General features: G+C 41.1%; 1 protein-coding gene across 1 annotated transcript in view; it reads left to right on the top strand.

Moving 5' to 3' along the window:
- The window catches only part of CDH17 (cadherin 17), a 53075-nt gene that overhangs the window by 5993 nt on the left and 22449 nt on the right, over positions 1–24633 (top strand). The window contains exons 3-11 of the mRNA XM_032421997.1: positions 6710–6844; positions 7772–7910; positions 9859–10017; positions 10120–10319; positions 12697–12828; positions 13133–13283; positions 17454–17669; positions 21330–21406; positions 23324–23515. Coding sequence (XP_032277888.1) covers positions 6710–6844; positions 7772–7910; positions 9859–10017; positions 10120–10319; positions 12697–12828; positions 13133–13283; positions 17454–17669; positions 21330–21406; positions 23324–23515 — 1401 coding nt within the window. The remainder of the gene's footprint in view (positions 1–6709; positions 6845–7771; positions 7911–9858; positions 10018–10119; positions 10320–12696; positions 12829–13132; positions 13284–17453; positions 17670–21329; positions 21407–23323; positions 23516–24633) is intronic.

The raw sequence follows: 24633 nt of genomic DNA, 5'->3' as shown, positions 1-24633 counted from the left end.
GGCCACCTGACTGTCCGTCCAATGAGTATGCTGCTTGAAGCATTGGAAGATGCAGGTTCTTTGGAGTAGCACTGGAATGGTGTGCTTTTCCTTAGTACCTCCTCTGAACCCATCCCTGGGCCCTTGCCTATGGGTTGGCCATGCTGGGAGGTGGTCATCTTCTGTAGTTAGATAACTGAGAAAGCATCAGACTGAGGGGTGGCCTCTAGATGGGAATAAGAGACTCCAGCTATAAAGGACACTGAAAAAATCCTGGAAATATAATGGGGAGGGAGAAAAACATACTCCTGCATTTACCAGAAATCTTCTGGGGGAGCCCACTTGGCCTTGGAGTGGTTGAGGATGGTTTGATGAGCCTTTGGGGTGTGCCCATGACCCCCACCCCATGTACTGTGGGAGCAATGGAGGGTTGCTGAACACCTGCCCTGTGCTGCCAGAGGGAAAAGCATGTACCAAGGATGGGCAGTATCGAATAGGTTTTCTGTGAGCACAGGTCCACATTCCAGTGAATGGAATCAGGACCACATAGAGGCAATCCCAAAGTTGCACACCTCACAGACCTAGAAACTGGCTGGATAGGATGATTTCAGTCTCTGAGGGTCCCATTCCTTGAGTTGCTTTACTTCTTTTTCTGTTCTTTTTCCATTAACCACCCTACAAAGCCTATCTCTTTTTGGCCAGTTGTCATGGCTGAACATTTCTTATTTATGGGTGAGTGTGTTGGAGTAGAGGAGTGGGAGATGAAGGGGATTTCCTTCCTAAGATCTCAGAATCTCTGTAGACCTAGGAGACTTTTGGTACCAACCACTTGTTTTACAGATAAGGACACTGAGGCTTAAATAAGTTAATAGCAGAGCTGAGATTAGAAAACAGGTCTCGTGACTCCTAGTCAAGCATACCATGCCTTCTCCATCTTTGTATGTGGAGAGGATGCAGCAAACTTAGTAGTAAGATGCACTTTGAACTCTTCATTACAGTGGTGGGAGGAGTTGTACAGATCCCTTCCTTTAGCACCACTTGACGTATTCTTGCCTGGAGTTTGGGAGACACAAAGCGAGCTCATTGCCCCATGAGACTGGTCCTTGGGTTGGTAAGAGATCTTAAAAAACAGAACAAAGAAAAAAAAAAAAAGAATTAAACAGCCACAGACTTCTTTCATTGAGGATTTACAACTAGCTCAGTACCCTAGGGGTTTCCAGATCATAAGATAGTATGATACAAATCTGAGCTAGGTCAGTTTTTCCCTTTCTAATGAGATTTAGCTTACACACCATAAAGTCTACTCTTTTAAAATGTACAAATCATGGATTTTTAATATATCACAAAGATGTGCAACTATCACCACTATCGAGTTCCAGAACATTTTCACGAGCCTCAAAGAAACCCTGTATCTATTAACAGTCCCCATTCTCTCTTCCCAGCCCCTGGTAAACACAAATCTACTTTCAGTATCTGTAGATTTGCCTATCTGGGCATTTAATGTAAATAGAGTCATACATGTGGGCTTTTGTGTGTGGTTTCTTTTACTTAGCATGTTTTCAAAGTTCATCTGTATTGTAGCAGGTATTAATACTTTATTCCCTTTTTGTAGCTGAATAATATTCCATTGTATGGGTATATACCACATTTTCAATAGCCATTTATCAACTGATGGACATTTATGGCTATGATGAATAATGCTATTATGGACAATCATGTACAACTTTTTGTGAGGACATATGTTTTCAACTCTTTTGGATATATACCTAGGAGTGGAATTGCTGGGTCATAGTTAATTCAGTGCTTAACTTGTTGAAGAACCGTAAAACTGTTCTTCAAAGCAACTAAACTATTTTACAATCTTACCAGCATTGTATACGGGTTCCAATTTCTCTACATCCTTGCCAATGCTTGTTATTATCTGTGTTTTTTATTACAGCTATCCTCATGGGGGTGAAATGGTATTATTTTTTTCTTTGTGGTTTGGGTTTGCATTTCCCTAATGACTAATGATGTTGAGTATCTTCTCATGTGCTTATTGGCTATTTGTATATCTTCTTTGGAGAAATCTTTTGCCTATTTTTTAATTGGGTTGTTAGAGCTCTTTATATATTCTGCATACAAGCTCCTTATCAGATATATGATTTGCAAATATTTTCTCACATTCTATGGATTTTCGTCTCATTTTCTTGATAGTGCCATTTGAAGCACAAAGGCTTTTAATTTTGATGGGATGTTTTTCCATTTATTTAGATCTTCTTTAATTTTTTTCAACAATGTTTTATAGTTTTCGCTTTACAAATCTTATATTTCTTCGGTTAAATTTATCCTGAAGTATGTTATTCTTTTCAATCGGGTTATAAATGAAATTGTTTTCTTAATATCATTTTTAGATTGTTCTTTGCTTGCATGTAGAAATACAATTGATTTTTTATATTGATATTTTATTCTGCAACCTTATTGGACTTGTTTATTAGCAGTAATATATTTTTTAGATTCCTTAGGATTTTCCATATATAAAATCATGTCATCTGTGAATAGGATAGTTTTACTTCTTTCTTTCTAATCTGGATGCTTTTTATTTCTTTTTCTTGCCTAGGACCTTGAATACAGTGGCAAGATTGGGAAATCTTTTCTTGTTTCTAATCTTTTGGGGGAAAGCTTTTATTCTTTCACCATTAATTATAAGGTTAGGTGTGGGTTTTTCTTAGATGCCCTTTATCAGGTGGAGGAAATTACCTTCTTTTTTTTTTTTTATTATGTTCAGTTAGCCAGCATATAGTAGTACATCATAAATTTTTGTTGTAGTGTTCAATGATTCATTAGTCACATATAACACCCAGTGCTCATCCCACACGTGCCCTCCTTAATACCCATCACCCGGTTACCCCATTCCCCCACCGGCCTCCCTTCTGTAACCCTCAGTTTGTTTCCCAGAATCCAGAGACTCTCATGGTTTGTCTCCCTCTTTGATTTCTTCCCATTCAGTTTTCCCTCCCTTCCCCTGTGGTCCTCTGCACTATTCTTTATGTTCCACATATGAGTGAAACCATATGATAATTATCTTTCTCTGATTGACTTATTTCACTTAGCATAATCCCCTCCAGTTCCATGCATGTCGATGCAGATGGTGGGTATTCATCCTTTCTGATGGCTGAGTAATATTTCATTATATATATGTATCGCATCTTTATCCATTCATCTGTTGAAGGGCCTCCTGGTTCCTTCCACAGTTTGGCTATTGTGGACATTGCTGCTATGAACATTGGGGTGCATGTGCCCCTTCTTTTCACTACATCTGTATTTTTTTTTTTTTTTTAAAGATTTTATTTATTTATTTGAGACAGAGAGAATGAGAGAGAGAGAGCACATGAGATGGGGGAGGGTCAGAGGGAGAAGCAGGCTCCCTGCCGAGCAGGGAGCCCGATGCGGGACTCGATCCAGGGACTCCAGGATCATGACCTGAGCCGAAGGCAGTCGCTTAACCAACTGAGCCACCCAGGCGCCCCACTACATCTGTATTTTTGCACTACTAGTTATTTAACCCAAAGATACAGAGGAAATTACCTTTTATTCCTAGTTTGTTGAGTATTCTTTTTTAATCAAGAAAGAATGTTGGATTTTGTCAAATGATTTCCTGCCTCTATTGAGATATTCATTTGGTTTTGTCCTTTATTCTATCAACATAGGGTATTAAATTAATTGATTTTCGTATATTGAACCAGCCTCATATTCTGGTATAAATTCTACGTGGTCATGGCATATAATTGTTTTTATATGTGGCTAGATTCAGTTTGCTAGTATTTTGTTGAAGGTTTTTGCATCTATATTCATAAGAAATAGTGGTCTGCAGTTTTATTGGGTTGTCTCTTCTGATTTGCATGTCAGGATGATACTATCCTCCTGGAATGAATTGGGAAGTATTCCCTACTCTACTTTTTGGTAGCATCTGTGAAGATTTGGTGTTATTTTTTCTTTATGTGTTAAGTAGAATTTACCAGTAAAGCCAACTGGTACTGAGCTTTCCTTTTGTAAGTTTTTAATTACTAATTCAATCTCTTTACTTGTTATAGTTTTATTCAGATTTCCTATTTGTTTTTTAGTTAGTTTTGACAGTTTCCGCCTGTGTAAGAATTCATCCATTTCACTGAGGTTGTCTAATTCATGGGGGAAATAATTACTTATCATATTCTCATTAACCCTTTTTATCTCTGTAAGGTTGGTAGCAATGTTCCCTTTTACATTCCTGATTTCAGTTATTTCAATCTTGTTTTTTTCTTATTTTTAATTATTGTTAAAGATTTATTAATTTATTTTATATAGAGAGAGCGAGCGCAAGCAGGGGGATAGGCAGAGGGAGAGGGAGAGTGAAACAGACTCCTCGCTGAGTGCAGAGCCTGATGCAGGGTTCAATCTTGGGACTGAGATCATGACCTGAGCTGAAATCAAGAGCTGGATGCTTAACCAACTGAGCCACCCAGGCACCCCTATATTGGAGATTTTCAATGCCCCCTAGGGTCATCTTACTTCCCAGATGAACTTTTTAAGTATTTTGGTCAGCTTCTTGTTTGTATCAACTGTTATCACTGCCTCAGGTAGCTGCAATGTTAAACAATTGCTGATGATTATTTTTGACAAATTCCCCAAGAGAAAAACCATTTGCAGTGAGTGAACTCTGAGGTCAGATAAAGACAAGCCCTTTGAGTAGGTGTTTCCAGGGAACTCCAGATAGGTCAGATAACAGCAGTTGTCTGGGAATGGGGATTTTGGGAAACTCCAAACCCTTTCTGCCCCCTCCATAGTACTGAGGCTGTGAGGCTGTTGGATTTCAAGGTTAATGCATATCTTGAGAAAAGACAATGGAATTAGGGCAAGTCAAAGTAATAACAAAACTTGGTTCTTATTGATAGTAATTTTCTTAATTAAACACTTCTTGGATCTTGCAAGCATTTGGTTAATTTCCAAGGTTCTGAAAAAGTTGATATTTATTTATAATTTTTTTTCCAGTTTCTCATTGCTTTTATGGAGGAAAAGTTTTTTTTCAGATCCTTATTCCATCTTTCCCATTGATATACTTAAAACACTGATATCCTTAAAATAGTAACACTTTTCTTTATTATATAAACAACATAATATCAACAAGCAAACACAAAAAAGTATTCACTCACAGTTCTACCCACTTAGCACATTAACTAGTTTTTTTCCCATATCTTGCCCACTGACATGAATGCTTTTGGTACTGTTACAATCATAGTTTAGATTTACTCTTATAGTCTCCTTTTGTTACTTTCCATAATATCATTTTTTCTTATGCTGCTTCATAATTTGTAGAATGAACATTTTAATGGTTAATGTTTTATCAACTTTATGTGCTGTAATAATATTATCATCTTTAGTTTTTGTTCATTAGGAGTTTTCAACTTTCCAGCATTGTAAATAAGGCTACTTATACTACAAGCATGTAGTTTATTGTTGGAGAAATATTTCCTTAGGATAAATTCTGTTAAGTGATGTTTGCTATCAAAGACTACATTCTATGCCTCAGGTGATTTCCAAAGGGAAATTTGTGCTAATTTACACTTCCATCAATAATATATGTGTTTCTTTATGTCCTGTACAACATTGGCTGTTATTGATTTTTAATGTTAATAAAAATTATAAATGTGTATTAAAATTATTAATGAGGTTGAACAAACTTTTATGTCTGCTTTATTTTATGTGAATTTTCTATCCTTGTGGTCTTAAAAGTGCTATAACTCTTCCATGAATAATTATTGATATTTTCTTCACTTCTGAAAACGTAATTAAGAGATTGTCATATAGAATTTTATCAAGTTAAAGCCACTTCGGAATTGTTTTCTTTAATATTAAAATGTCTCTTGACCTTTGTCACAATGTTTAGAAGTACCAGATGACATCTTTTTTTATCCTAGCAATAAAGTTATTTCTTTTAATGTTTCTTAGAAGCTAGCAATGTTAAAGCTCTCAGATATTCTCAGAAAAAAATCTCATCTAACTCCAGCTACAATTTAAAGCATCAATTGGCTTTTGTCAATGTATTAAATTATATCATACATTGTTTCTTGAAGGAAATGTATTTTAAAGGTTAAATAGTTAATGTTCAAGCAAATTTTTAGAATGTATCATTTTATTTTTTTTTAAGATTTTATTTATTTATTTGAGAGACACAGAGAGAGAGAGAGAAAGAGAGAGAGAGAGAGAGGATGGGGGGCAGCGGGGCAGAGGGAGAGGGAGAAGCAGACTCCCCGCTGAGCAGGGAGCCTGATGTGGGGCTCAATCCCAGGACCCTGAGATCATGACCCGAGCAGAAGGCAGGCGCTTAACTGACTGAGCCACCCAGGCGCCCCTAGAATGTATCACTTAATTTTATTTATTTATTTTTAAAAGATTTTATTTATTTATTTGACAGAGAGAGACACAGTGAGAGAGGGAACACAAGCAGGGGGAGTGAGAGAGGGAGAAGCAGGCTTCCCGTGGAGCAGGGAGCCCGATGCGGGGCTCGATCCCAGTACCCTGGGATCATGACCTGAGCCGAAGGCAGACGCTTAACGAATGAACCACCCAGGCCCCCTAGAATGTATCACTTTAAAAGCTCAGATCTTATTTAGTGATTATACAAATGAAAATGTTACCTGAAATTGGCGACTTTCTACAAATTCTACAACATTGTGTTTCCTTACAGCCTAATCTGATTTTTGCCTTTTCCCAGTTTAAGGCCAGTCCTCCTGCTGTGACTTTCAATCTAACTGGAGAGACAGATGGCATATTTCAGATACAACCAGATGGACTTCTATATTATAACGGAGCCTTGGACAGAGAAAGAAGAGCTGTTCACAAACTCCAGGTGACTTGAGAAGAGTCAAAGGAACCTAACTCCAACCTCTCTGAGCATCCTTTAGCTTTGTCCTAGAAGTATCACTGGCACCTTCATCTCTTCCGTAGAATCCTGTTACAGCTCTCTTGACGTTAATGGCATGCTTTGCAAATCTCATTTGTCCATTTTTTACCAACTACGAAGGGATACCCCTTTGGGTATAGCAAAGATACCCTCTTCCTCAGGCCTTTTAACCAGAGTAACTCAATTTGAATTGCCAAAGCCCTCAGATGGCATTACTTGTTCAAGTCTGGCCATGCTCAAACACCTGGATCAAAACAAGCCAGTGCTTCTCTGATATTTCAGTGGTATCTGCCTGTGGCTGTTGTGTGGGTTTTGGACCCACAGAGAAGGCAGCATCAGTGCGGGGATGGAACTCCTGTGGGCCTTGAAAGAAGCAGAAGTAACCAATGTTCAGAGGCTCTGACTAAAGAGACCCTTCTCCCTCTTTGTCCTCCTTAGTTTTTTATGGTTGGCATCTGAATACATAGGAATGGTAGAGAGCTAATTGTAGAAAAAATGGCAAGCAAAACTTCCCATCTGGTAACTTCTATTGGCTTTGCAGGTTGACTACTAAAATGCTCTGTCAGAGCACATGGCACCTCCATAGCCTTAAGGGTCAAAATGTTCTTATTTCATTGACTTATATTTAGAAAAGAAGCATGTCCAGTGTCCAGCATACCTTACTGCTTGGAGAACACAGACGTGATTAGCAGAGTTTAACTGATTGGGTCCCTATTTTAGTAGCTCACAGTATGGGGCTTTTATGGGTGTCTTTCTCCCTTACAGTCACCAGGTTATTGGGTCTTTGAGCTCTAATTTCCTTCAACTGACTTTTGGGTGTGTGATATGAAGATCAGACTCATCAAGGTGGTTTCCTTTTCCTTTCTTCATCAGGTCTCAGCCCTGGATGCTCAAGGAGCTATAGTGGAGGGCCCAGTTCCCATCACCATAGAAGTGAAGGACATCAATGACAATCGACCCACATTTCTCCAGAAAAAGTATGAAGGCTCAGTAAGACAGAATTCTCGTCCAGGTAAAAGGCAGGAGTCCGGAGATATTTATGGAAAGGTGAAGAATATCAGGCAGAAGGGGCAGATTTGTGTGGCTAACAGCTGCAGCATCACTCCTTAAGCACTTCCTGTCATACTTTAATTTCACAGCAGTCCTCTAGGAGTTATTTTATTATCCTCATTGCTCTAAGACATGGCTTCTCAGCTTTGGCACTATTGACATCTTGGGACCGATAATTCTCTTTTTGTCAGGGGCTCTTCCGTGCATTGTAGGGTGTTTAGCAGGATCCCTGACATCTATCTACTCACCAGATGCCAGTAGCAACCCCTCCTCCCAAGCTGTGACAACAAAGATGCCTTCAGACATTGTCAAATGTCACGTGGGGGGTGAAATCACCCCAGTTGAGAACTATGATTCTAGAATGAGCTTTAGAACACATTAGAGCTCTAGGACACTCAAGAATACTCTGGAGAGGTGAGCTCATTCTCCTAAATTCTCTCAGAAATCTTCATGCTCATGGTCACTGTTGGCTCCCAGTTCCTTTTCTTCTCTTACTTGCAACTCCTACTTACAGCTCATCCCTTCACTTTGCTTCTACCCTTCATTTCCATAAAAGCCCCTCATCAAGGCATAGGTGTGTGGCTCTATTGAAGATCTGGGGATATGAGGGAGCATTATGTCATAATATGAATACGAAGAAAATAAATGTGAATATTAGACTTCTGAGTTCTCAGAAAAACTCTTGGCCATTTCTGCCAACTCACTGTCAAATTTCCCTCTTTGTTACTTAATCTTCTTTATCTCTCTCTTCAATGCCCACTTCCAATAACTCGGGGAGAATATTCCTTCCACTTTATTACATGGAACATCTCTATCCCTGAGCTTACAACCAAAGACTCACTTATGAATTCTGCTAAATAAGAATCTTCCAAGTCTTACTCTTTCTCTCTTTACTAATAGGCTCTTCTAGATCAGTGGTTCCCAAACTTTTTGGTCTCCTGTGTTTTTTTAAAAATTATTAGTAACTCCAAAGAACTTTTTTTTTAAATATATGGGTTCTATCCAGTGATGTGTTGGTAAATGTTTAATAGCTGTCTCTCTGAGGGGAAAAGCCCTGATGTGTAGCATTTTCCAATCTCTGTGGTATAAATACTGCCACCATGGCTTATTTTAAGCTACCAATGGTGTTAATAATTGGCTCACAAAGTTTCTGGAAATTCAACCATTGGCTCTCATGAGCTGGCTCCAGTGCTTCACTGATTATATCTACCAATATTTACTTTATTAGAATTTTAAAAATTTAATTCATGGTAAGTAATAATCAACATATTTTAGTGAAAAATAACTATTTTCAAAGACAAAAGGAATTATTAAGAGTGGCTTTGTTTTAATCTTTGCACATCTCTTAGTGACTGGAGTAATTCACTGAAAACAATTGGATTCTTGTCTTTTTCTGCATCCATTCTATTGCCATATGCTGTTTTGGTTGAAGCATATGAAGCAAAACTGGCCTCACACAGATATGCAGTTGGAAAAGGGAGGAGTATTGTAATAGCATTTTCAGATAACTGTGGATATTCTTTGATACTATACCAGAACTCAACAAGTGGTGGTTTCTTAAAGGCTGATGGCAATGTGAAATCTAAAACTCTATCAATGTCTTTTTTTTGATACTCCTTTATGCTAAAATCCATTGAATTATCTTGTGCTTCAGTGGATCTTTTACACATGCATGAGTTTTTTACTCCATCAAACCTAAAAATAATCTCAAAGACCCCTACAAATCCTTGGACCATACTTTGAGAAACCCCATCTTAGTGGAAGGAAGTAGAATAAAGATTTATTTCCCCATTAGTATAAATTCCCCCATTCCCCTAAGAATTTTATCTTAGAAGATAAAAGTGGCTATGGTTGGTTTGGATTTCAATTAACATCTTTTTTTTCCCCTCTGGGGATATTTTGTTAAACAGGAAAGCCCTTCATGTATGTCAATGCTACAGACCTGGATGATCCCACCACTCCCAATGGTCAGCTTATTTATGAAATTATCATTCAGCTTCCCAAGATCAACAACATCATGTACTTTCAGATCAACAACAAAACAGGGGCAATTTCACTTACCCTAGAAGGTAAGTCAAGTGATGCCCTCGTGAGACTCTCTGAGTCAGAAAAAGGGACCTAGATCTGTGTTACCTTTGGAGATGTTTCTTTTTCTCTCCTACTTCCCATAGGATCTCAGGCACTGGATCCCAGTAAGAATCCTAACTACAATCTGGTGGTCTCAGTAAAGGACATGGGAGGCCAGAATGAGAATTCTTTCAGTGACAGCACATCTGTGGATATTATGGTGAAGGAGAATATTTGGAAAACACCAAAACCTGTGGAGATCGTAGAAAACTCAACTGATCCTCACCCCATCAAAATCACTCAGGTAGTGCCCAAGGAGTGTCTTGAGACTAGTAGATAAATGGCCTCACTTTGTGGAGGCCCACTCTCATGATCTTCACTGATGTATTTATTTGGTACATTTGTTCATAGCATAATTATAAAACAAACTAAGTAGATAAAGTCTCTGGCCCCAAGTCTCTGGAGTTTATTAGTTTATTATCATGGGTAAACGCTGGACTTTACCAGCTTGGATTCAGATACACACACACACACACACACACACACACACACACACACACACAAGCTTTAAAAGAGAACTTTGCTCACCCTCAGCTTCCAAGTAGATACCACTAATGTCTGTTTACTGTCAGTAGTATGGGATTTGGCTGCACTGGAGTGGGTTGTATATGGTGCACAAATCATGTGTATATACATGATTTGAATAGGAACTGTAAATATTTTTGAAAGGCTTCTTCTTATTCTTGTGAGAAAGTCTTTATCCAGTAGACTCATCCCATCATAGCCTGAGGGACAGACATAGGACTGGCTAAGAGTAGGAGTCAAGTAGGCAACCTGTACCCTTGGAGACCACCCTCCTGCAACTCCATCTCCTATATGTGCCTCTCCTCTTCATTCACATGTCCCCCTCTTCCCCTCCCCATGGCTGGAGCTCTTACCCTGGGTCCCCTTCTACCTTAGATCCTGGAAATCTGCTCTTGTCTCCACCCAGATCTTGTCTTTTCTGGAATATCAGGAGCTCCTTGACATGAAAGCTGTGGATTAATGAAAGAGCACTGGATTTAGAAGCAGATAACCAAAACCTTGTGCCCGCCCCATTATTTTAATGATCGATCATGAATAAGATGTTTAACTCTTCTGAGCCCCAACTTCTCATCAATAAAATGGGGATAACAACACCTCTCTGGTTGTTGTGGAGATTAACTCACAGGTAGTATCTGTGAAAGGGGATAAAATGTATTAATGTTATGAGTCTCAGTTTGTAGTTCCCCTGAGGTTTTTCTGCACGGGTGTTGTTAAGGGGCACTGGAATGGCCCATCCCATCATATCTATTGTCTATCTTAAGAGGATATTTAATTGTTGAAATGTTGAATTAATGAACCTCACCTTCAGGGTGAAAAAAGGAATGAAAGCAAGAGGTAGTTTGCTTTACCAGCTAAGAAAATGTGTCAGGACTCACAGCCATGAGAATTTCAGACTTAGGTCTTTACTAAAGTCTTATTTATTATTTAGGTTATCTCCATAAGGACTTACAAATGCCAAAAAGAACAAACATACTTATTTGCTCTCAAGGTTGTTGAAGTAGAGAAATTCTAGAGTGCTACACATGATACCCAGGCCTGGGGGAAGGTGCTTTGGGTGTCTTGAAACCCAAGAAGAAGAATCAAGGGGGACAGCTCAAGAGAAAAGAAGTCAGACTGAATTTTTAGGACACAGGGGTGCTCCCTGAGAACCAAGAACACCGTCTTTGGCTTGGACAAGAGGGTGGTGCTTAAATAACTAACAAGGGATGAGGGAGGCTCCTTGATACCCTTCCCAAGCTGGTCTAAGAGAATAGTTCAGTCTGGAAATTTCAGATAGCCATAGGAGCTTAGGCAAGTCACTTAAACATTGTGCCCTAGTTTCTTCATTCATAAAATGGGTATAACAATTGTCTCCACTGCTCTACCTCATCGGGCTCTTTGAGAATTTAATGAGATAATACTTAAAAGTGTTTAGAATTGCATCTGGCATATGGCAAACCCCCAGTAGGTGTTATTATTAGTATTAGAGTATCAGAGAGGCTGGGCTCTGTCTCTAGCAAGTGGACTGATCTTACTACTGAGTTTATTTATTTTTTGCCAAGTTGTTTACAAACAATACTAGGAGTTGGCAATTATTCTTATCTCTTTAAGACTAAATATTCAGGGGAGGAATATGTTTTACTTTTGAACTATCTGTCTTACTTAAATCGTGGCATGGAGATGAGGTTAGAGTGTCTCCTATTGCTCTTATCATCTTCACTGGGGAATTATAGAAACTTGTCATACCTCTTGGCTTTGTTCTCAGATAGTACCAGCTGTAAAGTACATTTTGTTCCTTAAATTGATGTTTCATGGATAGGAAGACTCCATGGTCAGACTTCCAAAAGAACAACCCACAGCCTCTTTAGAGGGTTCACAAAAATTGTTTTAGAGAAGAAAAATACCCCTGTGTGCTTTTTTTGAGCGCTATAACTTGGTTAAAAAAAAGAAGGAAAAAAGACTTATTTTTGGTTGAATATGAAATAGTTATAGAAAACCACAGACATACAAACGAGATTGTCAGAAATTTCAGATTGAGAACCAGAAAAGTGTTTATTCCTTTCCAGTTCTCTTGGTCTTGATATATCTCTCCTGACAACTCACTGTGGTCCTTATAGGTGCAGTGGAATGAGCCAGGTGCACAATACTTCTTAGTTGACAAGGAGAAGCTGCCAAGATTCCCATTTTCAATTGACCAGGAAGGAGGTATTTATGTGACTCAGCCCTTGGACCGAGAAGAAAAGGATTCGGTGAGTAAATCTGGGAAGAGTTTCACGGGCAACAAAGACAGAGTCCTGTGCCTATGGACAACTCAGGGCAGAATCGATTTTACTTAAAAACAACAACAAAAACCCCAAACTGTGTTCTGAACCCCAGTACATGATTGCTTTCAAAGACAAGAGAGCATCCCACAGATCTGACCCATTTCATTTTTTCTTGTTTCCCAGTTCAAAGTAAATTGAAAATAGAGGGGTAAATTAAATAGCTCTTTTCTTTGCCTTTTAATGGGGATGATGGAGGAGTCCTGTCTTAACACTGATCTTCCTGTTGTAGTATGTTTTTTATGCTGTGGCAAAGGATGAGGTTGGACAAGTGCTCTCATTCCCACTGGAAATTCGTGTGAAAGTTAAAGACATTAATGATAACCCACCTACATGTCCATCTGCAGTGACTGTATTTGAGGTCCAGGAGAATGAAAATATAGGTAAGAAATGGGAGCTGTTCAAAGCCATGTGATTGTCCTCCACATGTTACCTCCGCAATCCCTTTCTCCTCTCTACCAGGTAAAAGATGGGCAGGTAAATGTGATTGGGGATCATCTGTGCATGTCTGGCACAGGAGAGAGATTTGAACGCACTTTGGGAATCACACAGATACAGTATTTCGGCTCAAATAATATCTGGGTAGCGTTCTTAAATTGGAGCTTTTATAACTACTACCACCACTGCTACCACGATTACTCCCACTACTATTACTGTTACTACTACTACTACTATTCCTTCTACACCCTTACCACTACCACTGGCACTGTAACCACTTATGCCCGTATCCTGAATACATATACAAGGTTATCTCATTTGCAAGGTTTTCCCATAGATTCTTATTTGCCTTCTAACAACCTCAGTAACAGATAAAATCTCACGAAATTTGCTAAATAATTTAGATAAATAATTACATCCAATGTCAGATACCTTGCAGTAAGTAAGCACCAAAAATGGAAGTTGACTTTTGACCCTTGATCCTCCCTCTCTAGGAGTCAAATAATAGTTCAGGAAGCTGGTAGATGAAGTTCGAGTCCTACCTCTTTTTGTCCTTGCAAGTCTTCTTGACCTGCTGTGTTGCCCTTTACTGTGTCGAATGGTGGCTTTAGTTTTGTACAGGGGACCTCTACTACGAGGACATTAGGATTTCCGGGAGTTTTATGACTTCCCTGGATTTGGGACAACTCTTGTCTATTACCCTGTGTTGATGAGCCCGTTGATTGAACAGGCTGGTATTTCTCGAAATGTGTTTGTCTGTTGTTTTGTGCAAGTTCCAGAGGCTTACAAGGTTAGCAGTCTCTTATGACTGCCACTCTTAGGGCTCTGTTGTCCTTGTGAGCAGATCCTCTCTCCCATGCCTGTGGACACTCTCATCATTTCCTTTGATCGCTCTACTCTTCTTGCTACACATTTTTGACACAGTGGGTGCTGTTCTGGCAGCATGATGGGCCCTGCTCCTGTGGCTTGTTTGCTCAATGTGCATGTTTTATTTGTTTTGTTTTGTTTTTGTTTTTTTTTTTCTTGCTGTCAGGAGTCCTATATAGGCGGCCTGTTGTCAGTGTGTTTTGTTTAGGGCCTGTCTTTTTCCTTTATTCTAATGTTTCTGCAGCAGGAAGGGGTACATGACAGCGTGAAGGATTTTAGTTAATTACAAGGAAGAATCTTCTAACAGTGATGTTGTGTAACAATGGAATGAGTGACAATAGCCAAGAAATACTTGTGGCATCACCCTTTTTGAAAACGTCCCAGATTTCTGGTCTGTGATACTGAATGAAGGCAGAAGACCTTTGAAGAACTTTCCAGATGATCCCTCAAATCTCTTTTATAGGGCCTAACATTTGGTGTATTCATTATCTATTGCTGCATAACAAACAGCCCCCAGACTTTGCAGCTTCAAACAAACATTTATTATATCACAGTTTCTGTGAGTCAGGAATCAGAGTGCAGCTCTGATGCATACCTTTGATTCAGAGGGAAAGTTTGGTGGGGGGGGCAGGAAGAGCTTGAAAAATGGTGAGCAAGATGAAAGGCAGTATTTTTATAATGTAATCTCTGAAGTGGCATCCGTCACTTTCACCATATTCCATTGATTAGAAGTGAGTCACTAGGCTCAGCCCACACTCAGAAGGAGGGGGTTACACCAAGGAATCAATATGGGGGATCACTGGGAACCATTTTAGAAGCTGCCTACCTTTGTGAAGAGGATAGTACTAGTTTTCTGAGACTGGTGAGGAAGTCATTGTTGGTAGAATAAATTGTTCAGGGGCCCAGGGAGCTATTTGCCTCTGTAAAGGTGAGAATTTATTTTGTGACAATGTCTCACAAAGTGTCGAATAGTAGACTTAATGGACCAGGAATTCTTATAAATCAACAGAGATTGAGTCTGTTCTTTATATTTAGCCTAAAAGAGGTACAAAACCATGTCCCTGCCCTTTGGGGGGCTTACTGTCTAGCTCAATAAAATACTAAATTATTCCTTAGTGTGTTGATATTCTCCTCTTTGGTGTCTTTGATTAGCCAGAATCTTGTGGGACTCACGTCCCCAAGTTTTAACAGTGCCAATATTAATTCTGAAATCCCACTTGTTACCAAATCCTATGTGATCATACAGGAAGTTTAGCTTCTCGTAAAAGCCCCACCTCCTTAAAGTATTACTGAGTACCCCAAGAGCTGCTGTAAATACCTCTGAATCAGTTTGGGCTGCCACTCGTTCCTGGCCTTTGTTCTTCAGAGACCTGGCCCTCCTTTTCCTTCTGGCGCATCCAAAAAGTTCTCTGCTCCCACCAAAGAGGCATCCTCTGCTGGAATTTCCCTGGTCACTGATGTCAACAGTCCTTATGGTGCCTCTGACAGCTGGAATTTTCCTGTGAGGTGGGAGAAGAACAGTGTCCTCTGTGTTACACTTAACTTGCTGAGAGGAGAGGTCCAAAGCAGGGCTTCTCCGACCCCAGAGGATCACAGGATTCAGTAAGATACTCTTTCATCCCAACACACAGACACTTAAGGGCAGATGCATGCCACAAAGGTGACTTGGTTGTAGTGGATTCAGCAAAAGCAGCTGCTACTCTCTTGGGTAAATATTCGCCTGTGCCCTGTTGGTCATGATGCCCCCTCCCGAGCCCACGGGACACGTCTACATGTGTCTAGCTCCATGACAGACATAACATAGAAACTTCCCTACCTCCCCCCTCAAAAAAAAAGAAAAGAAAAGACAACAGCTCCAAATTTCCATGTAAGTCAGCGAATGCAAATTGATTGGGGAAGGGGTGAAACCTAATTCCACAACTGGGATGTATTCAAGTTTTAGCCCCAAGGTGGGATTCTTGCTGCCTATTGGAAACCCACAATTCTCATTTCACAGAGCAAGATGATCCAGAACCTATTACAACTCACCCAGAACTGGAGGGAGCAGTGAGTCATAGCCTCTGCCTGCTGGAACTCCCCAGACCGAAACACTCATGGGAATAAAATACATAGGGCCATAACCCGCAGCCAGGCGGGGGATGTGTGCCTGTTCTTTGCCCTGTGTTATCTGCGGGGTGGGGTCAGTCTCGGCAGTTGTTGCATGAAGTTGCTTAGAAGCAAGCCACGGTTGGCTTTTCCTTGTCGAGTTCCACCATTTGTCTTGTCTATCAGTGTCCAAGGACGGCTGTAACACATTACCACAAACTTGGCTTCAAACAACAGAAATGTATTCTCTCACAGTTCCGGAGGCCAGAAGTCTAAAATCAAGATGCCAGCTAGGAGAGAATTAATTCTTCCCAGCCTCTTCTAGCTTCTGGTGGCTCCTGGCATTCCTCGCTGCTTGTGGCATAACTCCAGTCTCTGCCTCCTCCTTCACATGGCCACCCCCTCTGTGTGTGTCTTGTGTCATCTGATCTTCTAATAAGAACACCAATCACTAGATTTTGGCCTACCCTAAGTCCAGGATGATTTCATCTCAAGATCCTTAACTAATTACATCTGCAGAGGCTTTATTTCCAAATAAGGTCACATTTGAGGTTCTAGGCGGACATGAATTTTTGTAGGATGCTATTTGTTATGGGCTGAATTCTGTCCCCCCTAAAATGCATATGGTGAAATCCTAACCCTCAGTACCTCAAAGGGGGACTATTATTTAGAGCTTGGGTCTGTAAAAAGGTAGTTAAGGTAAAATACTGTCATTAGTACGGGTCTTAATCCAATATGACTAATGTCCTTCTAAGAAGAGAAAATTTGGACTCGGACGCGTCTGGAGGAATGACCACATGGAGACACATGAAGACAGTCATCTAGATGCCAAGGAGAGAAGTCTCAGAAGAAACCAACCCTGCCAACCCCTTAATCTTAGACCTTTAGCCTTCAAAAACTGTGAGAAAATAAATTTCTGTTGTTAAATCTGCCCAATCTGTGGTGCTTTGTTATGCTGGCCCTATCAGACTAATAATATACTGCTCAACACACTACATTATGGAAAGAGTTAGAAGAACCAAATAAATGTAAGAACTTTAGTCTGCTACTCAAAGCGATTTACAGCACTTTCTAGGAACGTGCTTATCCAGTGAAACCATTTTGAATACAGTAGATTAAATAGAATCTGTAATGGATGGATTCCTTTTATTCTTTCTCCACAGGGAGCAATATAGGGACTTTCACTGCCCACGACGATGATGAAGAAAACACTGCCAACAGTGTTTTAGGATACAGAATTGTGGATCAAATCCCCACGTTTCCCAAGGAAGGACTTTTCCTGGTCCAAACCTACTCAGGAGTGTTCCAGTTAGCTGAGCAGTCCTTGAAGAAGCAAGACACTCCTCAGTACAACCTGACTGTGGAGGTGGCTGACAAAGGTTGGTATCACGTTCACTGTCAAAAGTGAAAATCCCTGTTTTCCTTCTAGTTGTGCTTTGTTAGGCTGCTCTGATGCCTGGGTGTATTACAGGATGCCATCCGAGAGCTTTTGCTTCCTGCGTAAGACCCACATGGAGCACAGAGGCAGTTGGTCCAACGCGGTAGAGGCCAGAGTTACAGCTCAGGCAACATGATTATATTAGTTCCGGTCCTCTGAGAAGCCGATGCCAAAAGGGGATTAAATGTATAAGGATTTTATTAGGGGAAAGGCCCATGAGAAAAAAATGGGGGGGGATGTCCGGAGAAGGTTGGGGGAGCCATCAGACCACAGTACAAGCCTAACCCTGAGTGAAGGAAGGCTGGTGGGAGTACCATAGACCACAGAGAGTCAAAAAAAAGTTGGCCAAGGTCCCTGGCAAGTCCAAAATTGTCCATCGAATGAGTCTGTGACCTCCTAGAACATGGCTGTCTTGGCCTGCCTGCCTTGCCTAGTCACTGGCTAGGGGCAGCCCATGGGAAGCAAGTCCTCCGTGCAAACGTGCTGCTGGATTTCAGAACACAGCAGGGAGCCATCATCAATTAAGTTCCCTGTTATTGGAGGTCGGCAAGGCCTATTCTCATGGCCACTGAGATCATGACCCAGAATATTAATCGTATTTTCCAATTCTCCCTTTTGGACTCCAAGGACTCTTACTGTATGAAAGAGTCTAAGGACTCTATTGTATGAAAGTGGAGGAGAAATGCATCTTTGGGGAAGGTCTGTCTTCTATCACCCCTCACTTGGCCATGAGACGTCAGGAGACATTGTTCCTGACTCCTATATAATTTCAAAGCAAGTCGTTCTTAATCTTTGTTGGCTCACAAGACCCTTTGAAGATCTGATGAAAACTGTGCGTTCTCTAACAAATGCACACATTTTTGGACGATTGTGCACAGACACACAAAAACACATGTATTCAGAGCCAGATTGATTTTGGGGGCACACACACACTCCTAGGTTAACAATCTTTCTCTGAGTTAATGAGCACCCAATCTCAGATGACCAAATAGTTCAGTAATCATTGTGCTAGGAGTCACAGATTATATAGGTATGGAGAAGAAAAGAGCATCATTTCACACCACTCCTCACATTTCCCCCTTTGTACAGATGTTGACATACTGAAGAGAATTAGGGTTTAACAGGCCCCCAATACAGACTTTTTAGAAGTTAGTAATTTGGCAAATAGTGAGGGCCTACTATATATGTCTAGAATTATGTTAAGAGGTACAACAGAAGTGAGTATAATAAATCATCCCTGCCTATGGTGTATTAACAATCTCACACCATTAACCATCCATTCTTTCAGCAAACAGTTATTGAGCACTTACCTTGCATGAGATACCATTCAAGGTATTGAAGATACACAGGTGAATAAGACCCAGGGTCTGTCCTCAAGAGCATTCATGATAAAGGAGATGGACATGTGAATGAATAAATTACAAGAAACATGTACAAGGTAACCGATGAAGGATATGAGTGACTTAGTGGAAGGAGAGAGCAGGTCAGGCTTTCTGGAAGAGGTGTCATTGAGCTGAGTTTTGAAGGATGAATATGACAAGTTACAAAATAGTGCAGAGCTTATGGAGGAGAAGAAATTCCATCTATAAATGCAGGGAGACCTGAAGTAATGTGAGGCTGTAAGAGCATAAGGTGGAAATCAGATTACAAATTGTCTATGTTCGTGAGTACATCTATAGAGAACAGGGACCAGATCACAAAATAGATTTATACATAAACATATATGCATGCAGATGGAATTAAACATTAAATTGTGCACTAATATAGCCTAGAGACTAGGCTTAATTAACATAGTTTTACATAAAATTGGAGAGGGCTCGCTACCCAGGAGGCCACACTACTGGCCCAAGTGAGGTTTGTGCAGAGCTGGGAGCCAGCGAGTTCAGGTCCTGGGAAACCACCCCCCCTCTACCCCCGACCCATTGTTAATCATTCTTGTTGTCCTCAAATGTTCTGGAGACTGACCCCAGCTTTTATCAGCATCCATTATTATAATTCAATTGTTATTAGATCATAAGCCTGGCCTCATGTCCAGTGCATTGGACACCATCTCTGGAGTTAGACTGCCTGAGTGTATCTGTTGGGATCCTAGCAGGAAACAAGGAATAACCAAGAAGAGTTTAAAGAAGAGATTATTTGAAAAGGTTGTGGGCAGGGTTAAGGGAAACCAACTGGAGGCACGAAGCACAATGGACAGCCTCCCTCCACGGAGGTGTGAAGGGGCGATTGAAGGGAACATTCTGCGAAGGAACAAGCCCTCTACTTTTGCCTACAGAAGAGGCTGCCGGGGGGAACTATCCCCCGACCTCTCTCCTCCTGCCCCTCCTCCCATCCCCTGGCAGGAGCCAGGGTGCCCGGATGCAGTCTCTGAGGTCAGCCTCCCAGGACACGGAGTGGGGTGGAAGGGTGGAGAGCAGACAGAGAAGGCAAAGGGAGCAAAAGGATTTGAATTCTGGCTTGACCACTAGTTAGTTGTGTGACCTCAGTCTGGTTACCTAACTTCTCTATCCTGTGACTTCCTCATTCATGAACTAAATGAGGACGATCATAGTATCTACGTCATGAAACTTGTATGACAATGAAATGAGTAATGCTGGTAAAGCACTTCATACAGGGCCTGGCACACAGAGAGTGCTGACAGTTTGTATTATGACAAGAACCCCAGTTCTGTTATTATCTACATTTTATAGATTAACTAACTGAGACGCAGAGACCTGGAGGGACACACATCTGATAAGCTCTCCCACATCTGATAAGGGGCAGAGTCAGAATTCAACAGTGGGACTCCCGAGCCCTGAGTCTTAGCTATTATACAACACAGTACATCATGGTTTAGAGCCATGGTGACCCCAACAGAGAACCTGTCATGTTGTTTCTCATTCTGGATATATCCCTGGCACCCCATCCCCACCTGTATTCCACGCTCATCTTGGACCTTGCTTGAACCTGCTCTCTCGGACTAGATCTTTGAATTGTCAAACCCACCCCTCAAAGCCTGTGTCATTTTCCCAGGGTTCCATGAGCTACTTCTGATCCCCTCTTGCCTCCCACAGTCTGGGTAGCCAGGCCTCTTGAAGGGGGCTAACTGTACTGCTTCTTCCCTCATTTGGAGGAATAGGCACCGGACCTTCCCACCATGGAGGACAGTGGAGATGCAGGATGGTTAGTGCCGGAAGTGCTCAGAGAAGGAAAGACAGCTGGCTGGGTGACTCAGGGAACGCTTTCTGGAAAGATAGTTTTGCTCTAGGTTTTGAAGGTTGCATAAGTTTCACTAGTTAGAAAAGAGAGGTTGCTTCACAGGAAAAAACAAACAAACAAACAACCAGTTTTGATGAGGAACGAGTCTTACCTGGGAAGGAGCCGTTGGAGGACAGTGGGACACCCAGGGAAGCTTCTCCCAGAGCTGTCTCCAGCCTCCTTTTGCTGACCTTCTTGTGGGTGTGGGTGGGGAGCAGAGGATCCTGTCCCCACAAACACTGCATGTCAGTAGCAGAGTTGTGGCTGTGACTGTCACTTCCCTTGCCAATGTGTTTCTTGCATATTTCTGGTTTTAACACATGATGTTTAATGAATATTTTTGTGATTTGACTTTGGTTTTCAGATTTCAAAACCCTCTGTCATGTGCAGATCCATGTTATTGATATCAATGACCAGATCCCCATCTTCGAAAAATCAGATGTGAGTAGTTTTCACCTGTTGTTTTATCTTTGCTGTGTTCGTATTACTTGACCCTTACTTCTGGGATAAAGACACAGCGAGTAGTTAGGAAAAATTCCAGACCTTAAAGGTAACTTTCTAGTCAGTACACTGGTAACAAACCCAGACACCATTTTCATTGGAAATCTTCAGGGAACAACGGCATTCACTGGGAGTATCTGGGAACATCTGTTTATAAACTCCTCCCAATGGCTCATTTCTTCCAAGGGCTTGCTTAAAAGCTGCAATGACAAGCTTTGTCAAACTGAAAGGATTTGAATGGCTACTTGCATTTTGTCCTTATATATTTTGTGACAGTGAATGGATTACCACTAGGTCTCAAACAAGCATTTTTAGTCAAAAACTTAATATTTGGAATACTGGTGATTTAAACTCTGTTTGCAATAACTGGGTAAGAGAAAGAGAAAGGAAAAACTGACCTCTCGGTTAAGCCAAAGAAGAACGTGCTTAAGACATTTGCAAGAATTAGGAAAATTGGGCAGAAAGAGCAGGGGAAAAAAGATCAGTTGAGAGAACATCAAGAAAAACGTTCACTTATTTTGATCTGGGCTTTAAACTTGGGGGTGGCTTTACCACTGCTTCCCTCAAAAGGGAGATCTCTATTCTGGAGCAGAGAGAAGTCCTTTTGACTAGATTGTTCTGTCATGTTTGAAGTCACTTATGGGATAGCCCAGAGCCCTGTGATGATGATCATAAATCAAAATAGGGACGAAGCTGTGACAAAGAAAGGGAATTGATTTATGAGAGGGTTTGGGGCGGCAAGAGGTGTGACTGAACCTAAGGGGTAGCAGGCGCTGGGGCCCCACAGGCATGAGATAAAGAGCCCATTCCTTCTCAGTCTCCACGAGCCTTTCCTTGGGTTGTGGTTTTCTTGTGTTCCATCTAGACAGTGGTTTTACATTGAGGATAAGAAGATCCTGCTTTGGGAGTTGGAAATGCAAACTGTACCTGAGAGAGAGCAAGTGGGTGTCTGTCATTGCCCCAGGCCTCCCCTGGGCCCTGCCTGTTACCATCTTTAAGATCATGACGCCAACAGAGATGACCTGGGAGATTTGCAGCAGAGAGGTGGGGGTTGGTCCGGGCCAGTGAGCAAGAACACAAGCTTTGGTGTTGGACAAGCATGGGCCTGAGTCCCAATTCTGTGACTCACCAGCTGTGAGCTCCTGGGTGGGGTTTACCTCTCCAATCCTTTGCTTTTCTGCCAAATGGAAATGACAGTATAGCTACTTGATAGGGTGCTTTGTTGCTTATCTTTCCTGAGTCCTTATCATATGCCAGGCATTGAGGGGGTTTACATGCTTTATCTCTCTCAATCCCCGCAGCAAACAAGACATAGGTTGTGTTGCTATTATTTCTATAAGACAGATGATGAAACTGAGACTTGAGGAAATGAAGTGACTTACTTCAGGTCACCGGGCTACTAAGTGGCAAGCTGAGGATTCATCCCCAGGCTGTTTGACTCCAAAGTTCAACCTCTTAACCTCTCTTCCTTGGTGGATTACAGATTAACTAAAATAATATATGTAAAATGCCTGCCATAATTTAGGTACTCAACACATAGTAGCTATTTATTTATATCATCACTAGTATAATAATTGCAGTTAATAAACGTATTGGATGTGAGAAGGGGAATCTGTTTTAGAATCCTACCAGTAGCTCCCCGAGACATGTTTCTTGGTGCAATGGATATCAGTCTACGAGGATGACTGATGTCAAAATCAACGGCCACGTATTTATTGGTAGGAAAACATGCTTGGTAAGTATTGATGCAAACTATGATTTGTGTTCATTGTGAATCCAAAGAGACAGATTTGCCCTTTGGAGATTATGCTTGATGACAACGGACATTCTCATTTCCTTCCCCTGTTTTTTTCTTAGTATGGAATCCTAACCGTTGCTGAAGACACAGTCGTTGGGTCCACCATCTTAACCATCCAGGCCACAGATGCTGATGAGCCATTCACTGGGAGTTCTAAAATCCTGTATCGTATTACACAGGGAGACAGTGACAGACGACTGGGGGTTGACACAGATCCCCAAACCAATGCTGGATATGTCATAATTAAAAAGGTAAAGAGCCTCTTTAATGGATTTTTTTTTCTTTTTTATAAATCAAGTTTCTTATGACAGTGCAAGGATCGATAAGCAGAGATAGTGGATTAGCCGTTACCTTTCAGGTGTGGTGAGGGACTCCTAGAGCACCCATTCATTCTCATCCTCCTGAAAGACAGAAGGCCAGGATTCTAGTTCTGGGTCTGTTGCTGAGCAAGTAACCTTTGTGGAAGGAGGTAGGGTTGCCATATAAAATATGTAAAATATAGGATAAACGATTTTTTAGAAAAAGTATGTTCCATGCAATATTTGGGACATACTTCTACTAAAAGAACTGTTTGTTGTTTACCTAAAGTTCAAATTTAACTAGGTGTTCTATATTTTTATTTGTTAAATCTTGGGAGCGTGGAGGTTTTGCTGAGGGCTTTACCTCTCCTTTTGCAAATGTGGACTATTAGACTGGATGAGCCCTATGAGCCCTTAAGGCTGTAGACCCTCCAATGTGTCAGCCATAGATCTCCTTTCAAGGTTTAATAGACTTATCCTTTCATCCTATCCTTCCTGCCAACCCCCTACTTTCATCTTTTATGATATTGCTAAACTCACTGGCTCTCACGTTATCTTACCTTCTGTAAGGACTAGGAAGTCTAGAGCCAAAGTCTTGATTACTATAGTCCCTGCTTCTTTGTGCAGGATCTTTCTAGCCCTCCCTCAATCTTCTCCCACCGCCTACCGTATACACCTAAATCTTGACCTTTTTCTCCATGGTTGCCTCATCTATGCTTTACAGCATGTAAATGGTTTACCAGATGACTCGATAGGAAGCATCACTCAATGTCATCTGATATATCCGGAATTATAAGGGGTCAGAATTACAGCAATAGTGGGTCAGTAGGCATGGTTGGGTGTTGGTGGTTTATGATGTGGTGTGCTAGAGGCTGCAGAAAAGGCTCAGGAGGAAAGTTTTAGACCAGAATCAAGGAAAGCTGAAGAGGAAGACCAAGTAGAATAATTTCACAGAGGATGGATAGAAGCACGGGGATAAAAGTGCTAGTGCCAAAGTGAGCCCAGGGGCAGAGTTTCGGGATTCTGATCCTATTATTACCATACACTTCACCTCCAACAAAGGGCCTCAT

The sequence above is a fragment of the Phoca vitulina genome, unplaced genomic scaffold (assembly GCF_004348235.1).
Source record: "Phoca vitulina isolate PV1807 unplaced genomic scaffold, GSC_HSeal_1.0 scaffold25, whole genome shotgun sequence".
In the NCBI taxonomy this organism is placed as follows: Eukaryota; Metazoa; Chordata; class Mammalia; order Carnivora; family Phocidae; genus Phoca; species Phoca vitulina.
The sequence above is the reverse complement of the archived record's forward strand: the minus strand, read 5'-3'. Positions and strand labels throughout refer to the sequence as shown.